We start from the raw sequence: 17,516 nt of genomic DNA, 5'->3' as shown, positions 1-17,516 counted from the left end.
AAACCTGTCATTCTAACATGTACACTTTACAATCACACATCAAATACAGTTAACCTATTGCTTATATAAATGGACTTAGTTTTTTCTTCCAGTTAACATTACATATAGTCTGCAGTTAGTTTTTAAAACAATTATCAGATTCATAAACTATACTGGATTTTTACCAAACTTGGATAAAAGCTTCTTACAATCAAAAGATAGTATTGAGAGGAATGTTTTTATTATTTTTTCCCCCTCACTTTTGTTGAGCCTGTGATTAACAGCAAAAGTAGCCTTACAAATTTTTATACCACTAGTGGTTCCATTAAATTGACCTAGTAACAAAAAATACATAATATAACATTTCAGTCGACAGACCTATGAGGCTGGACAAATAATCTCCATGGAATTGAGATGTGACGAAAGTCAACGATAATACAACCTCATACTAATTATTATAGACTCAGCACTAGTGGTTCCCCATGAACTGATGTAGTAAACAAGAGGCTCTCAAGAGCCTGAATCGCTCACCTTAATTCTTTTGGTTAAATCTCTCATCAATGATTATTTTGGCTTTTCAATTTATTTAAATGTTTTTTGGATCGTCCTATTTTCTTCAAAAGCCAAAAAAAATAATCATTTTCTCCTATGTTCTATTTTAGCCATAGGAACTATGTTTCTTGACATACAAGGAAATAAAATATAAAATTTATACTAGATACTCTGAAACTCATTTAGCCTAAGTTTGGCTGAAATTGATACAGCAGTTTCAAAGGAGAAGATTTTTTAAAGTAAGTCAACATGATGAACAAATTGTGAAAAAAAGTCTTTAAAGGGCAATAACTCCTTAAGGGGTCAATTGACAATTTTGGTCAAATTGACTAAATTGAAGATCTTACTTTGCTGAACATTATTGCTGTTTACAGTTTATTTCTATCTATAATTATATTCAAGATAATAAACAAAAACAGCAAAATTTCCTTAAAATTATCAATTCAGGGGCAGCAACCCAACAACAGGTTGTCCGATTCATCTGAAAATTTCAGGGCAGATAGAAATTGACCTGATAAACAATATTACCCAACGTCAGATTTGCTCTAAATGCTTTGGTTTTTGAGTTATAAGCCAAAAACTGCATTTGACCCCTATGTTCTATTTTTAGCAATGGCGACCATGTTTGTTGATGGATCATAACTTCGGATACCATTTACAAACTAGATACCCTAAGGAACATTCAATTAAAGTTTGGAAGTATTTGGCCCAGTAGTTTCAGAGGAGAAGAGTTTTGTAAAAGATTACTAAGATTTACGAAAAATGGTTAAAAATTGACTATAAAGGGCAATAACTCCTAAAGGGCTCAACTGACCATTTCCGTCATGTTGACTTATTTGTAAATCTTACTTTGCTGAACATTATTCCTGTTTACAGTTTATCTCTATCTATAATAATATTCAAGATAATAACCAAAAACAGCAAAATTTCCTTAAAATTACCAATTCAGGGGCAGCAACCCAACAACGGGTTGTCGGATTCATCTGAAAATTTCAGGGCAGATAGATCTTGACCTGATAAACAATATTACCCCATGTCAGATTTGCTCTAAATGCTTTGGTTTTTGAGTTATAAGCCAAAAACTGCATTTGACCCCTATGTTCTATTTTTAGCAATGGCGACCATGTTTGTTGATAGATCAAAACTTCGGATACAATTTATAAATTAGATACCCTAAGGAACATTCAGTTAAAGTTTGAAAGTATTTGGCCCAGTAGTTTCAGAGAAGAAGATTTTTGTTAAAGATTACTAAGATTTACGAAAAATGGTTAAAATTGACTATAAAGGGCAATAACTCCTAAAGGGGTCAACTGACCATTTCCGTCATGTTGACTTATTTGTAAATCTTACTTTGCTGAACATTATTCCTGTTTACAGTTTATCTCTATCTATAATAATATTCAAGATAATAACCAAAAACAGCAAAATTTCCTTAAAATTACCAATTCAGGGGCAGCAACCCAACAACGGGTTGTCTGATTCATCTGAAAATTTAGGGCAGATAGATCTTGACCTGATAAACAATATTACCCCATGTCAGATTTGCTCTAAATGCTTTGGTTTTTGAGTTATAAGCCAAAAACTGCATTTGACCCCTATGTTCTATTTTTAGCAATGGCGACCATGTTTGTTGATAGATCAAAACTTCAGATACAATTTATAAATTAGATACCCTAAGGAACATTCAGTTAAAGTTTTAAAGTATTTGGCCCAGTAGTTTCAGAGGAGAAGATTCTTGAAATAGTTTACGACGACGACAGACGATGACGGACGCCAAGTGATGGCATAAGCTCACTTGTCCCTTCGGGACAGGTGAGCTAAAAACCCCAATACAAGTATAAAGCAAAAGCTTCAAAGTCAATAAACCATGACAGAGGAGATGTGGCCAAATAGTACTATGGAAGTGTGATTTGCCAATGCTAACACAACTGCATACCGAATATCTTTGCCCTACCACTAGTGGTTCCTAATAAACTGTCCGATTTACAACTTAATACATTGTTGATGCCGCTGCTGATAATAGAAACCGAATACCTTTGTCTTGCCTTTTTACTCCATCAAGGCAAGGCAATAAGCAAATATTCACATGACAAAAAAAAATATCAAGTTATTTTAAGCACTTGTTGAATTGTGAAATAGAGGAAAAAAACATTGGACATTTACAGATGGAAACCTCTTAACATAAAGCATCTGTACAAGGTATGAAGCATCCGTGTCTTTAAGCATCTTAAATCTAAAGCTTAATACAAACTGTTTATGCTTAAGCCGCAAGATAAGCTGCCTTATGTCTTGCATTCTGTGACTTTTGTTGCAGGCTGGACAGAAATTTTATGGCTGACAAGACAAATAGAGTCAATTAATTTAGCACCATAGATCAGAACTTCAGATCCTCTGATTTACGTCAAAAAATTGGTCACTAGTGTGCAGATGATTGCACATATCTTCTTTGGTAGAAGTTTGGTCAATTTTGAAACACTATAAATATTTGAAATTTCCTACTAAACTGAACATTAATGACATAATTTACTTTTCAAATCAAAGAGAAACGAGTGATGTGTCAAATGAAGCAAACATACTACATACATATTGACGTTTACCTACTTATAAAAATTCAGAACTCATCATTGATTCATGTCACTTGAATAACACACATTACAAAATTTTAACCGAAGCATAGAATTCCATTATAAAATTAAGAAGAATTTCTTTATTCTATTGATAGAAATTTGTGTTCTCAAGGAAGATTTTCACTCGACTCCAATCTTTAATTGATTAGGTTGATTGATGGTCCTCTCTTGGCATTCCATCTTTCTCCACCATTAGACCACCAATAAAAACTGACTGCCATGAAGTAGCACTTTAGTGTTCAAAGTGGCATTAAAAATCAAACAACAATAAAGGAAGATTTAGTGTTACTATGTCTGAATATTTTTCAAAAATGAAGAAATTCATAAAGTGATGATATCTTGTACCAAAGATCATCTTTCAAGTTGCATAAAAAAACGGATATTACAAATAATTATCACATAAAAACTTAAAACAAATTTCAGGAAGCTCTTATAATATATGTAGTTACCAGGAAAATTGCAAATGATTTCTTTAAGGATGGACAAATCGATGAACATTTAGACAGACAGATAGACAAGTCATCAGCAATCTTTATCTCTTGGAGTGTGAGGTATAATAAGGAACGGAAATATCTGTTTACTGCTTTTAGACTGTTATAATAATGTCCATCATCTTTACATCTAATGGATGATTAATAATTGTCAGAATACCAATATAACATTTGTGTGCAAAGTTAATGAACTTTGAAAAGACAATTGTCAAATGACATCCGACAGATGCCAATGTAGAATTTTCTACAGTACAGCTTTAATTTTTTTATATACTAGTACTATTATCAAATATTGACCTTTCATACATGTTTTTTTAAGAAAAAGGCATGATCCCAAAACATTTATCTAATACTCCTTTGCTTTCTTTGCAGGCAAATAAAAATCAGAAATGTATAAAAAAAAACATTTATTTAATGTTTTTGTCCTATCTGGCAATTATTATTCACGATTATTCCCAGATGCACTTTGAGTTATTGTCACAGATCATACAAATAATAGTTTATGTCACTTGTTTATCGTTTATTATTACTATGGCTCAGTCCTCTTGATGGTACTTTAAAGTTTGATGCCGCCTGATACTGTAAATTGTAGGCAAGTGGGTGAATCTTGAATCCATATAATCTGTAAACAAACAGAAAGCACATATGATAAGTTGCTTTATATACACAATTTCCTTATTTAAATAGTTGTTATATTTTTCTCTATTTGTAGGAAGCCTAAACTCCAGATTACATTAGACGACAATAGATGTGGAATGATTTCCAATGAGACAACTCTTTACCAGAGACAAAATGAAACAAAAGTAAACAACAGAAGGTTTTTGTACGATTTTCAATAAAAAGCAAAACCCATACCACATAATAAGTTATAAAAAGCTCTTAAATGACAAACGTAAAACAATTTTAAAGAGAAAACTGATTTTTTTTGTCTTTCCATTGTTTTGTTTTTAGTTTCTGTCTGTGTCTGTTCAAGTTGTGACTGAGTATTCATTCTTCTTTAATTTCTTTTGGCTCTTTTTTTTTTTTTTTACACAAGACAGATAAGTGTCTTCACAATCAGTAAGTTATAAATCATAAGTCTACTTAAAGTTGCAAATAAAGTTAAACATGATAATTAAAGTTGTGAATAAATTAAACAGAATAATGAAGATCAGAAGAACATAAATCAGAACTCTCAAAGATCACAAGCTTACCAAAATGAAGAGTTGCAGTTTGGCTTCCGTCAAGTCAAAACAGTGGTGCTCTTTGCATGTGCAGCTTAGATTGCAACATGAAATGTCAAAATCCTTGAACCATGACATCATATACTTATATATAAATACAACATAACAAGAAAATAACTTAAGAATGAAGACTTACTTTGGCACAAACTGATTGGCTGGACGTTTTGGTCTGTATTCTGGATGAACCATAAATAGCATGTGGGGAAATCCTGTGCCAAAATAGGCTCCATCAGTGTGATGATGTCGTGAAGACTTGGGTGTGTAAACATCTTGACATTTTGGACAATACAATTTCACCATTGCTTCACCTGGTACATCTGACAAACCTATAACATAAAGCTTTGAATTACATTTGCAACTAATGATATATATGTATCAATGTGGGTTTTTTTCAGTTTGTCACAAACATGTGTTTATTTGTTAAGGTGGCACCCAACACTTTAGCTAAAATAAATTTGGCTCTTTAATTTTCTTAAAATTTTGATAAAGTATTTACTTTGACCCTTTAACAGAAATATAAAAATTTCAAAAATTTTGAACCAACCGTTTTGTCAGAAAAATTACACTGGTTATATAGTGGTTTTACAAACACCATTTTTTATCATTGAAAAGCTTAATATTTATTCCCTTTACAACACAACGTTTTTAAAACATTAAGCTGATTTTACAGAGTTATCTCCCTGTAGTGTTAGGTACCACCTTAATATGACAATAAAGATTATTATTATTGTTCCTATACTAAAAGGAACTTGTTTTTCAAAAAGGTCCATTTTGATTACCAACTTTGTTAATAAATTTCAATTGTTTTGGGAAATGGAATCACATAAGTAGGGCATACTGTATCCTTGCAAAGCAAGTTTAACTAGAAAGGTGTATTGTGTGGGATATGAAAATAAAGTTTTTTCACTAGTCAAAAGTGCATAGCATGATTATGGTAAAAATTGGATTGCAGAATAGATGATTACGGCGATGTAAATTCATAAAAATTTATACCATAAAAATTTATACTATAAAGGCAATCTGTTATGTTCTTCTAGATGGTATTTCAATTTTTGTGATGTGAAAAAATGTCTTGGTCTTTTTTTTGGTGCATTACTGATATACTTGATCAAGATGAAAAACATTGCCAATATAGTCTCCAAATCTACAACACAATTAATATTAAAACAGCCAAAAACATGAATTTTGACCTGATCATTGTGGTAAATGGTGAATTCCTATGTAAACTTCCTTTATATCAAGTTCATATGGCAACACAAATTAAACCTGATGCAATAATTATTAATCCACATAATGATAAACCTATTTACCTATTGGTAACATTGGTTGATTTTCACAATATACTCTTGGACAATAACCAAAGTCTCCTTGTTGCCACTTTTCAATCTACAAAAATACGATCTTCATAGTCAACTCTGTTGATTTAGGATATAAACATGTCAACTAATAAGATATTTTGAAAAGTATCTCTGTCTTGCATGTCAAAATTTATAAAAAGTTGTAAAAATATCTTGCTGCAAAAATCATAGTAAATAATACCTTTGTTTGCAAGAAGCAAGAAAGATATATGTAAACATATTCAGAAACCTTAAATAGAACATATATGCTACAGTTGTAGTTCACAAGGTAACAGTCCACATACAACAGGTCACCCTACACAATTCTGTGCTGACCAGCTTTTGATTTTACTCCTGCTAAGCATTATCAAGTTTTTACTGGCAGGCACTAGTAAATGAATTGTAGTCTGAAAAAGTTATTTTGATCATAATAAATGTATCTTCTGAAATGTCACTCTAGATAATCTACCTTCAGTATAATGATACAAAAGGTTCATACATTCTAATGCTCAGTAGGAAATTTCACTATCCATTTGAGAGATATGAGGATATTTTAGTAACATTATTGAGCAGTAATTAGGCAAAGTGATATAGACGAACATTATAACACTTCATTCGCACAGGGTTTAAGAAAATACATATAAAGAACAGAAATATCTATCAAAAGAAAGCTTATGCTTTAATTAGTGAAAATCTACGAAATTTGTGACAGGAAAGACATGTGTATGAATATTACCATTTGTGCAATTCCTCTGTTTGTCATGATGTATCTGGCATGAATCAACCCATATAACATTTCTGCTGCTTGTTCAATCAAATCACTTTGATTAGGGTTATCTTCAAGTTCATCATCTAAAATCATGTAGTAAGTCAATCTTTAATGCTCTTAAAAAACCAATGTATATCAATTTTTTATGCTTTTTTATTTTGAAGAAGGAAACATATTTCAAATTTGTAAGTCATTATAATTATCTGCCACTAGAACAAATGGCCGTGAATTAATGTACATGTATTTTCTTCAAAAGACATAACTAATAGAAACAAGAGTGCACACGCTGAAATGTCTCGCCTTCTATACTAATCATTGATATTATGTTGATAGTCCTGAGTATAAAGATAAGCTTTATTACAACTGTCACATAAACTTAACATAAACCAAGATAACTCAAAAAAGACCAATGAACCTTGAAAATGAGGTCAAAGTCAGATGAACCATGCCTGGCAGACATGTACAGCTAGCAATGCTTCTATACAACATATATAGTTGACCCATTACTTATAGTTTAAGAAAAATAGACCAAAACACAAAAACTGAACACTGTGCAATGAACTGTGAAAATGAGGTCACGGTCAAATAAAACCTTCGCGACTGACATAAAGATCATAAAATATTTCCATACACCAAATATAGTTGACCTTTGGCATATAGTATTAGGTAAAAAGACCAAAACTCACAAACTTAACTTTGACCACTGAACCATGAAAATGAGGTCAAGGTCACATGACATCTGCCCGCTAGACATGTACACCATACAATCATTCCATACAACAAATATAGTAGACCTATTGCATATAGTATGAGAAAAACACACCAAAACACAAAAATTTAACTATAACCACTGAACCATGAAAATGAGGTCAAGGTCAGATGACACCTGCCAGTTGGACATGTACACCTTACAGTCCTTCCATACACTGAATATACTAGCCCTATTGCTTATAGTATCTGAGATATGGACTTGACCACCAAAACTTAACCTTGTTCACTGATCCATGAAATGAGGTCGAGGTCAAGTGAAAACTGTCTGACAGACATGAGGACCTTGCAAGGTACGCACATATCAAATATAGTTATCCTATTACTTATAATAAGAGAGAATTCAACATTACAAAAAATTTGAACTTTTTTTTCAAGTAGTCACTGAACCATGAAAATGAGGTCAAGGTTATTGGACAGGTGACTGACGGAAACTTCGTAACATGAAGCATCTATATACAAAGTATGAAGCATCCAGGTCTTTCACCTTCTAAAATATAAAGCTTTTAAGAAGTGAGCTAACACCGCCGCCGCCGCCGCCGGATCACTATCCCTATGTCGAGCTTTCTGCAACAAAAGTTGCAGGCTCGACAAAAAGTACATATGTAACATAAGAAACAATTCGAGATGACATTACATCTCATTAAAGAGTATGTTTTTATTCCCAAAGTATTCTTGTATTTGTTTTGTGACAAAATCTACTATACAACCAGGAATAAACCCCCAAAAAAAACTGTATCTAGAACCTCTCTTTCAAGCGGATATTTATTCTGATAAATTCAAGAAATAGCTGTATGTCTAAATCTGGGACCCAATATGTTGTTATTTAGGAACATTCTAATTAAAAAGATAGGATATTATGGATTATCAATATGTTTACACAAAATCCTGCAAGCACCTTCATTTTTTGGTTAAAAAAAACATAACAATGGAACAGTATACAAGCTGTTCTTCGTTTCAAAGGCAAAGTGAGGCCATCAACATGGAGCAAAAGCTTATATCAACATTTTTAGTTGAAGACATTCTCTAGCATCAGCTATAGGGGAATTCAATATCTTATCTAGATTTAAATAAAAGATAAAGCCTGCATGTAATTCCTGAGAGGAACTTACTTCTAAATTGAGAAATTACCTGGTTCAAGGTCGAGGATCATATCTAGAGCCTGTCTGTAATGTGGAACTTGTTCATTCAGTCCTGTCAAGTTGAACTTATCTTGTATGTAATCTTCATCAACCTTTCAAAATGATTAAAAACTGATTATATCATTTTAAAAAGCTGGCAGGTATGTCTTTTTTTAAAGCTTATGTTTAGCATGTTTAGTGATAGTGATGACTTGATTAAAAAATTTGGCAGAACAGGAATCAAGTGTACTGTAAAAATTTCGTTTAAGTTACAACAACCACGGCACTTTTTCACATGAACATGATGAAAGAATTAAACACCTGAAAAATGGATAACCAACAACAAAATAAATATTTAATCGAGTAATTTGTAAGCATTTACTTTGTAAGGATATCAATCAATACAAGTGACATAATGAAAATTGTATTAAATTAAACAATCATGAACAAAGGGAGATAACTTTAAATATCACTCGAACAATGACATCATCAATATTTTTATGACAGATGCTAGATTCATGCAGCACTGTGCACAATTGATGTTTAATTCTTGACAAGTACAGTTAATTATATATAAGCACATAGACATCATCTTGTAACTTGAATGACTAAGTACTATATAGCTAGTATACTGAGTTCTCGTATACGTGTATGTTTCATCTGATCAGTGCGCGCCAAATTTCCTTGTTGAAGGCTGTTCTTTGACCTGTAATGGTTTACTTTTTACACATTATGACTTGGATGTAGAGTTGTCTCATTGGCATGCATATAACATCCTCTTACATGTATATATCTATTCATTAAATAGATAAACAATTTGATTAAAATATAAATCCTGTACCCATGTTTAGCTAAAAGGATCTACATTTTTGTAACAACACTCTGTTCTACTATATCATATGTATCTGTCATGGTAATCATTGCATCAACCAATGGAATTTTTAATCCAAATTATTAAACAGTTATCATATACAGGGGTGTGGAAATATTTGTTGTGACCACTTGTCCCTGGGCAAGTGAAATTGTAAATTTTACTTGTCCGGAAGAAAAATTACTTGCCCTGATTTCTTAATGAATTTGGAAAGTGGTTGATGTATTTTACTGTAAACGTGTATGTTTCTCAAACAGTTTTGAAACACAATGGAAATGGTATTCATGGTCTTTGTTTGTATATTTGAATGATAAAAAGATAAGTGGAGTATAGACCACTATGAGCTATAAAAAAAACCAAAATACAGTTCTAAATTAAAGAATCTAGAGGCCATTATTGCAATATTTTTCAATGCTAGCTTACACATGAACCAGGGATATTATATCATGGCTTATATTTTCTTCACTGTGAGCCAGTGCGAAGTTTTAAAGTTAATGAAGGGATGAAAACCAAATAATTGATGAATTACTGAATTGTTGTTTGCACCCCCTCCTTTCACCCCCAAAAAACTTTTGGTGGACCAATTGTGAATTTGAGATTTATTTTAGATACCTAAGCGAAATCAAAATTTTATAGATCTTTAAAATCCTCTATTTAGTTTTTTTTCTCATGATATTTGCGCTTTGCCGCCTCTGATTTACGTTTCTTTACTTCCAAGCGATGTTTACCCATCTCGACCGGTCATTTAGTTTTCATTCTTGAGAAATCAGTCTTCTAAATTAATAATGACCATTTCTGGTGTACCGTTGCTATGACATGATCAACGATCCTGGATCAATGGGAAAAAATCACAGAATATGAATGAAACCCGGATCCGCATACCTATTTTTTTGTTTGATAATCGATCTATCTTGATCATTGATTGAGTTTTACTAAAACATGTTGTTTTCGTCTTATTTGATATTTTTTCTACTTTTGTGAATGGATTTGGAGGACTTTTCTATATGATTATATAAATCAACAGTGTCAAGCATCATTTTTTTACTTGTCCACGGGCAACAAAGACACAAAAAATTGCTTGTCCGGTCGGTCAACTGTACGAGTCGGGTGAGTCGGGCATAGCATTTCCACACCCCTGATATATAGCAATACAGAGGATGCCGAGATATCTTTAAAACAGAAAGTAGAACAGAATGAAGCCAGATCCTTGTAGCATGGACATTGCATCTGTATTTCAATCACATTGATTGATAAATTTCTTGAAATCTTTAAGGATAGGATGTATAAAATGTTGTACAAATTGTATTTAATATCTTTATTAAATCTCAAATTTAGTGATTAAGTTACATGTAAGAAAATTGATACTATCAACATGATCAAGGTCTTGAATGCATGAAGTTTTAGAGTTTGGTCTTTTTTTCTAATACTATAGTATATATATATGCAATAGGTCAACTATATTTGGTGTATGAAAATATTTTATGATGTACTTGTCAGTCTTGCAGGTTTTATTTGACCATGACCTCTTTTTTACAGTTCATTGCTTATTGTTTTGTTTTTGTGTTTTGATCTGTTTTTCTTTAAACAAAAAGCATTTAATACTATAGGTCAACTATATTTGCTGTATGGAAGAATTATAAGCTGTACATGTACAGGGCCAACCTTAAAAATATGTTTGTTTGCAGTTTTCCGACTGTACCTTCAGACTGAAGGGTCGGTAGGTAGGAAAAATATTTTATTTTATCAGCTAAAATACAGTTTAAACAAGCAGTTACACTAAACCAAGTTTCTTGTGAAGAAAAAAAAAACATTTTAAAACAACAAACACTGGACATGCTGAAAACCAACATCAAATGAACAGGCATTTTCAGATAAAAAACTTTTTAACCAAAACTGAAACTTTAACATAGTGTCATTATCCAATTTATGACACAAAATATGGTATAATTATTAAATACTGGAACACTTATAAACAAGGAATGTCATTATGACTAGAACTGTTTTAAAGAAATATATTCCGACATGTATGCTTCTTGACTAGAATGTTTTCATGAGTAGAGTATTTTCATAAGAAAGAAGTTAAAGATTTATAAGAAAATGTATTAAAGAGTGTATTTCTAATAAAAAAAAAAATAACCATTGAATCTTCCTCAATTGAAAAAATGCAACTTGAAAAAAAAGTATTAAGACATTCGACTGTTTTCATATTTCTAACAATATTTAATTATATGTGATAAGGTTATATTTTTGCCAGGCTTTAATTAAAACCAAAGAAATCTAAAGTTTGGGGTGAAATCCATAGCACCCCATTAATGCATAAAAGAAATTGGCAGCATAGCTCCTAAGGACATGTTTTAATTGAATTCACACAGGCCACACAGTTTGGGTATATTTAATATTGTAAGAAAGAGAATAATTGCAATGAGTGGGGCAGTCCCCCTTATCCTAAAGGAGCATACTCATTGCAATCGAAGATATATTTAATATAGAGAGAGTATATTTATTTTTCAAGCTAACCATTCATTTTCTCTACATCTTTGTGTAGTTAGGGTTGCTTCTTATTGATTTGGAATGATCTATATCCATGAACATTTCAAATGAGCCCTTCCTCCGTACAGGCGTGTTTACAGATATCCATGAAGATTTAAGTCACGGAGGAGTGGTTTCATCTTTGTCGTCTTCACAACGATTTGTAGAAATTATGCCATACTTCAAGCTGCTGTCGAATTATTTAACCACTGAAATTGGTTCCATAAAGTCAGGCTCCACAGATTCTGTACCCGATTTGTTTGAGACAGAATGGTTATCTAGTCAGTTATGAATATCCACTGCATCATCGTCAATGATATCATCACACATCATTACATGTGCCTGAATCTGTATAAACAGTTTACTAATAAACTTTTTTTTTTTGTTATTTGTCTTAAAATTGACACGAGACGACAGCATAAAGTACTCCTCCGTGACTTCATGGATACCTATAAACAATTTCCATGTGCTTTATCATTAAATGGTCACATGAACGCTTGACGGGAAGCTAAGAAAAACCGAATTTGAAATGCGTAATTGACCCAGACTTTAAATCATTTCCGGAAAAGACCCAAAGTTCCGGATCGCGTCAATAGAAGTATTAAAAAAAAATTCTTTAAATATAAACCAATAAAATTTTCACAGTCGGGAGGATTTTCAAGGGTCGGTCGGTAAACTGCAAACAAACAATATTTTAATTTAAGCCCAGTATATTACAATTTTACCTCACAGAAAAACTCATTTCCCCTCAATCCACAAAACCAAGATATCCATGATACTTCTTCTGAGCTACTCATCTTCTACCTAAAAATATACACATAAATGTAAATGGTATCAGGTTTTAACAGCACATCTACATTGAAAGAAACATATAATATAAAAACATTTTCTTGCGCTGTGAGTGAGTTTTCTGTATGCAGGGCATTTGGCTTAAAAAAGAGTGGTCCATATTTTCCTGTTGACCGTGTTTTTAAAGGATTGCTTTTATAGTGAACATGCTGAAGTTTGTTCTATATATATATATGTATGTGTACCTACATGTTGAAATCAATAACATTCTTTTTATGTCCATTTTATCTGGCTTTGAAATTTCCAAGATCTCAAAATATTAACCAATAACTGAATAAGATTTAAATCTCATTCCTTTAATTACCAAACAGGACCTAATCTACGATTTTGGAGGGGGAGAAGTGAACGCTTCAGTTGCATAGTGTTTTTGTGCTTTGGAAGCTTTACTAAGCCACTTTGACATTTTGTTTTCATAACTATTATTTGATCATTACTGATATTAATGAATACATTTTAATTGCAAAGTTGCTTCATATATACTGTAAACAGGGAAATTTTCACGGTAGTTTTATTTTCGCTATTTTCGCGGTAAAAAATGAAACGCGAAAAATAAAATGACCGCGAAAATATCAAGGAAAAACTCTTTTAATTACATTTTCTTTTACAAATTGTGACCTGGATGGAGAGTTGCCTCATTGGCACACATATCACATCTTCTTATATCCACGTATATGAATAGAATATATATAGGAATACTGTATAACACTGATTTCAAAGACGACAACTATATAATTTAAATTATAACAGTATCTCTTAATGAAAAGCAATGTTAAAAGTCATGTCTTTAACTCAAATCAGTTATTTCACTGAAGCCAACATTACGGATATTGTTATGTAAACAAACACTCATTACCATTATGTTAATGACACCTGTCAATCAGTAATAAAAGTATCACATCCTTGAATCTACTACAAAGATTGATCAGATCAAAAGATCGACTAATTAGTATTTATCCTGACAGCTCGTTATTTTAATTCATTCCTAATTAGGTTTACTTTTCTATTGTTGTGTATGTGTTTTTACGAGCATTGAAACATGCCAAACTTTCAATCTACTTTAACATTAATGAACCGAAAACAAAATATTTTGATTGATTTTATCATTTGATTTAAGATATATGTAAAGCTGTTCACTTTCCAAATCATTTATGAAAATATTTATCTAGACCACTGGGAAATCGCGAATTCAAAACGGTGTGAATTTGGATCGTGTAAGTAAATCGCGAAATAAAGAGGGTGCGAAAAATTTCCCTGTTTACAGTAAAACTTCAAGAAAAGTACAAATAAAATATTTTCAAAATAAGTGTTTTCTTGTTCAAAGAAAAATAATCTCACAACTGGTTTGTGACTTTTTGTCCGGTGACTTTTTGTCCTGTGACTTTCTGTCCTACATTCTTAATTAAGGTTCATCATAACAAACAGACAAATATGGATGTATTTACATGCCAAAAACTTACAGACTTACCTGTGAACTTGGAAAATTTTTAATGTCTAGCATCCACTAGATATATAAAAGTTAAATGCATTTTGTGTTTCAGAAAGACAAAATCTCTTTTGGATTTTGATGAGCATTTTTTTTCCCTTCATGCATAAGGTGTGAAAATTAACTAAGTTGTGGTACAACTTTTAGATGCTCCCTCAGGTAAATCAAAGTGATGGATATCACTCATGGAAAGATTGGAAGAGTAGTTTGAATAAATTCATATAGGTATGGTGTGGACAAACAAGAACATTAATAAAGCAATATTTCTGATAATTGCATTAACTGTAGGTCTTTATAAGGATAAGTGCTTTTCCAGATAAAATGAGCTCAATTTAACTCTTAATTTGCACAATTTTATTGAAACTGCAGTTAATATCTCAACAAATAATCTTCCCTGTTTTGAACATGTTTCAAAAAAAAAAATTGCAAATAAAAAATTCAACTTCTACTAGCAATGACTAGTTAATTTTACTAACTATCCTTGTAAGACGGCAGGGCTCACACTACTTCAGAATTATAGGGAGAAGTGACTTCTCTTTTTGAAACTGATAGGGAGAAGTGGTGAGATTTGAAAGAGAAGTGCTCATTCGCGCAGTGCGCTGCAATGTTTGGATTTTACAATAGTATAAAGGGCCATATGTAAATAATGTTCTTTTTATGTTGTTCAATTCATATGAGTAAAAAATTACAATTAAAGTAACATTTGAAATTAAAAGTTGTTTAAGTTTTACTTAGGTTCTTGTGAGAAACTAACCAACTAAATATCTAGCACTAAAAAAAAAATTATTTTAAAAAATGTAAAGAAATTATAATATATCAATTACAATTTAATTAAAAATTATCTTGTGTATGAAATTCAGTGTTTCTCATAAAAAAATATAAAAGTTATTAAGCTGGGCCATAATATATTGATATTAGTAGAATAGTCTCAGAGTTAAGCAACTTTAATCAATAGTTTGAAACAATCCATAAAAAAATATAGGGAATTATATACACCAATCAATTAGATGTAACCAAAAGTCTCTTAATGTGTGTGGAATGCGTAATTTTTCCCTTTGGGATCAATATTCTTCTGTCAGCTGTTCCATCCGTGCGTCCGTAGTAATTATTGTAAAAGTACGGATTTCGGTCAAAGCTGGTCCGGTTCAGATCCGTAGTTTAGAAATCGGTCAATGGCGGACGAATGCAAGAAAATTTACAAAAATAAACGATGTTTGACAAGTTATTTGGAAAGGAACATGACGGTTTTAATGCAATAAATGGATTAAACATTTACTGGAGGCAACTTTTATCACGTTTAAATGAAGTAACAAACTTATTTTGCCGCCGAAATTAAGGTTGATGTACGTTTTCGAGTAACAAGCACCGGGACTTCTGGAAATGCACGAAGTGATAAAAAGTTGTATTTTTATCAAATAACCTGCTACACACTGGGGAGACAATGCTTCAACCTCTTTTCTAAAGATAATGAATCGTTTATGTCTGAATTTCTTTAATTATCAGTAAAAAATTGATGTTTCATCAACTTGGTAAAAATTGAAAATGTCCGATGACGGAAGCGACTGAAAGCGACTGTCGTCAAGAGCAGGGCGACTTGTTTTCGCTTTTGGGGGTCGGGGAAAGCGAAGTGACGGTCGGGAAGGCGACTTCTTCGCCCAAGTCGCCTCGTAGCATGAGCCCTGATTGAAGTTGTAAGACATGATTAAAGACCGACGGATAAACCTGAAGCTAAGAAATTTAAAGTGTCAACAAAAAGAATCTAAATAAGTTGTTTTGGGGCATTTTGTAAGTTAAAACATAGGTTATATGCATGGCATTAAAGATTAAGATTTGTAGAGTGCCTTTTGATCTATTTATAAAGTCTTTTTTCAGCACAGGGCATTGAAATTAAACAAATTAAACAAGAATGTGTCCTCAGTACACGAATGCCCCACTCGCACTATCATTTTCTATGTTCAGTGGACCGTGAAATTCGGGTAAAATCTCTAATTTGGCATTAAAATTAAAAAGATCATATCATAGGGAACATGTGTACCAAGTTTGAAGTCAATTGGACTTCAACTTCATCAAAAACTACCTTGACCAAAAACTTTAACCTGAAGCGGGACAGACGGACGAACAGACAGGCAGACGAACGGACGCACAGACCAGAAAACATAATGCCCCTCTACTATCGTAGGTGGGGCATAAAAACTTCTTTTATTGAAATTTGGATTCTTCCTTGATTGCAAAAATATATACAATTGCCGGGTTCGTTCTATTTCAGAAATGTCCAGTTTGTTTTAAGGATTACAATAGTTATAGAGGTTACTTAAGGTAATTAATATATGTCATTGAAGAGATAATTCAAGTGGGAACAGATTTATCCAGGTCACAAAGTAAGTGTAAGTCTTAGAAAAATTTTACAGCAATAATTTGAAGCATTGTCGCAAATGAGCTTCCTCCCTTGTGTTTTTTTAGGGGTTCCTATGGATAGTAAACCCGGCAATTGTAACAAGCCCCTGTGGATGAACCTTAAACAATCATACAACTGGTACCATTCTTCATGTTCTTACAAATTTTGTTTTAATATTTTGTGTCTTGTATCCCTGAATAATCATTATTATAAGAGTCAAAAGAAATATAATGAAGAAATCACCAGTAGCATACAGCACATGTAATAAGAAAAACAAGACAAAATGGACCATGGCACTGTTTTTGTAAACTTATTGGAGCTGAAATTTTGACAAGGAAATGTTATAAGTTGAACTAGAAAATGCAATTAGTTAATTACTTTCACTTTACGTGCTATGGGTGTACCTTAAGCCCAATGAAGTGTTCGCTGTTTACCAAAATTAGGACAGTCGTAATTATGTACCGACCGAGCCTCTTGACACTTTTCCAACTTCCGGTTATGGGAATGGTCTGCATAGAATAA

General features: G+C 32.1%; 1 protein-coding gene across 2 annotated transcripts; it reads right to left on the bottom strand.

Annotated features, from left to right (window-relative positions):
- Positions 1-4,043: 4,043 nt before the first annotated feature.
- LOC143063710 (casein kinase II subunit beta) lies at positions 4,044-17,505 on the bottom strand. Of its 2 annotated transcripts, none has more exons than XM_076236027.1 (7): positions 17,399-17,505; positions 12,993-13,071; positions 8,878-8,980; positions 6,946-7,061; positions 6,183-6,258; positions 5,009-5,198; positions 4,044-4,271 (listed from the first exon to the last, which is right to left on the bottom strand). In XM_076236027.1, exons 2-7 carry the CDS (start codon positions 13,062-13,064, stop codon positions 4,163-4,165), a joined length of 666 nt encoding a protein of 221 aa, XP_076092142.1. In that variant the 5' UTR covers positions 13,065-13,071; positions 17,399-17,505; the 3' UTR covers positions 4,044-4,162. The 2 variants fall into 2 exon arrangements, with proteins under 2 accessions (XP_076092142.1, XP_076092141.1); XM_076236026.1 differs by having other exon boundaries at positions 17,373-17,483.
- Positions 17,506-17,516: the final 11 nt, after the last annotated feature.

Source organism: Mytilus galloprovincialis, chromosome 2 (assembly GCF_965363235.1).
Source record: "Mytilus galloprovincialis chromosome 2, xbMytGall1.hap1.1, whole genome shotgun sequence".
Lineage (NCBI taxonomy): Eukaryota > Metazoa > Mollusca > Bivalvia > Mytilida > Mytilidae > Mytilus > Mytilus galloprovincialis.
Note: the sequence above shows the minus strand (reverse complement) of the source record. Positions and strands in the feature narration are given on the sequence as shown.

Coding starts and splice junctions, on each gene's coding strand:
- LOC143063710 (XM_076236027.1), bottom strand. CDS start 13,064: ATGAGTAGCTCAGAAGAAGTATCATGGATATCTTGGTTTTGTGGATTG. Junction 7,062..8,877: donor GATCCTCGACCTTGAACCAG/GTAATTTCTCAA, acceptor ACATGATTTTAG/ATGATGAACTTGAAGATAAC. Junction 6,259..6,945: donor ACAGAGGAATTGCACAAATG/GTAATATTCATA, acceptor GTATTTTTGTAG/ATTGAAAAGTGGCAACAAGG.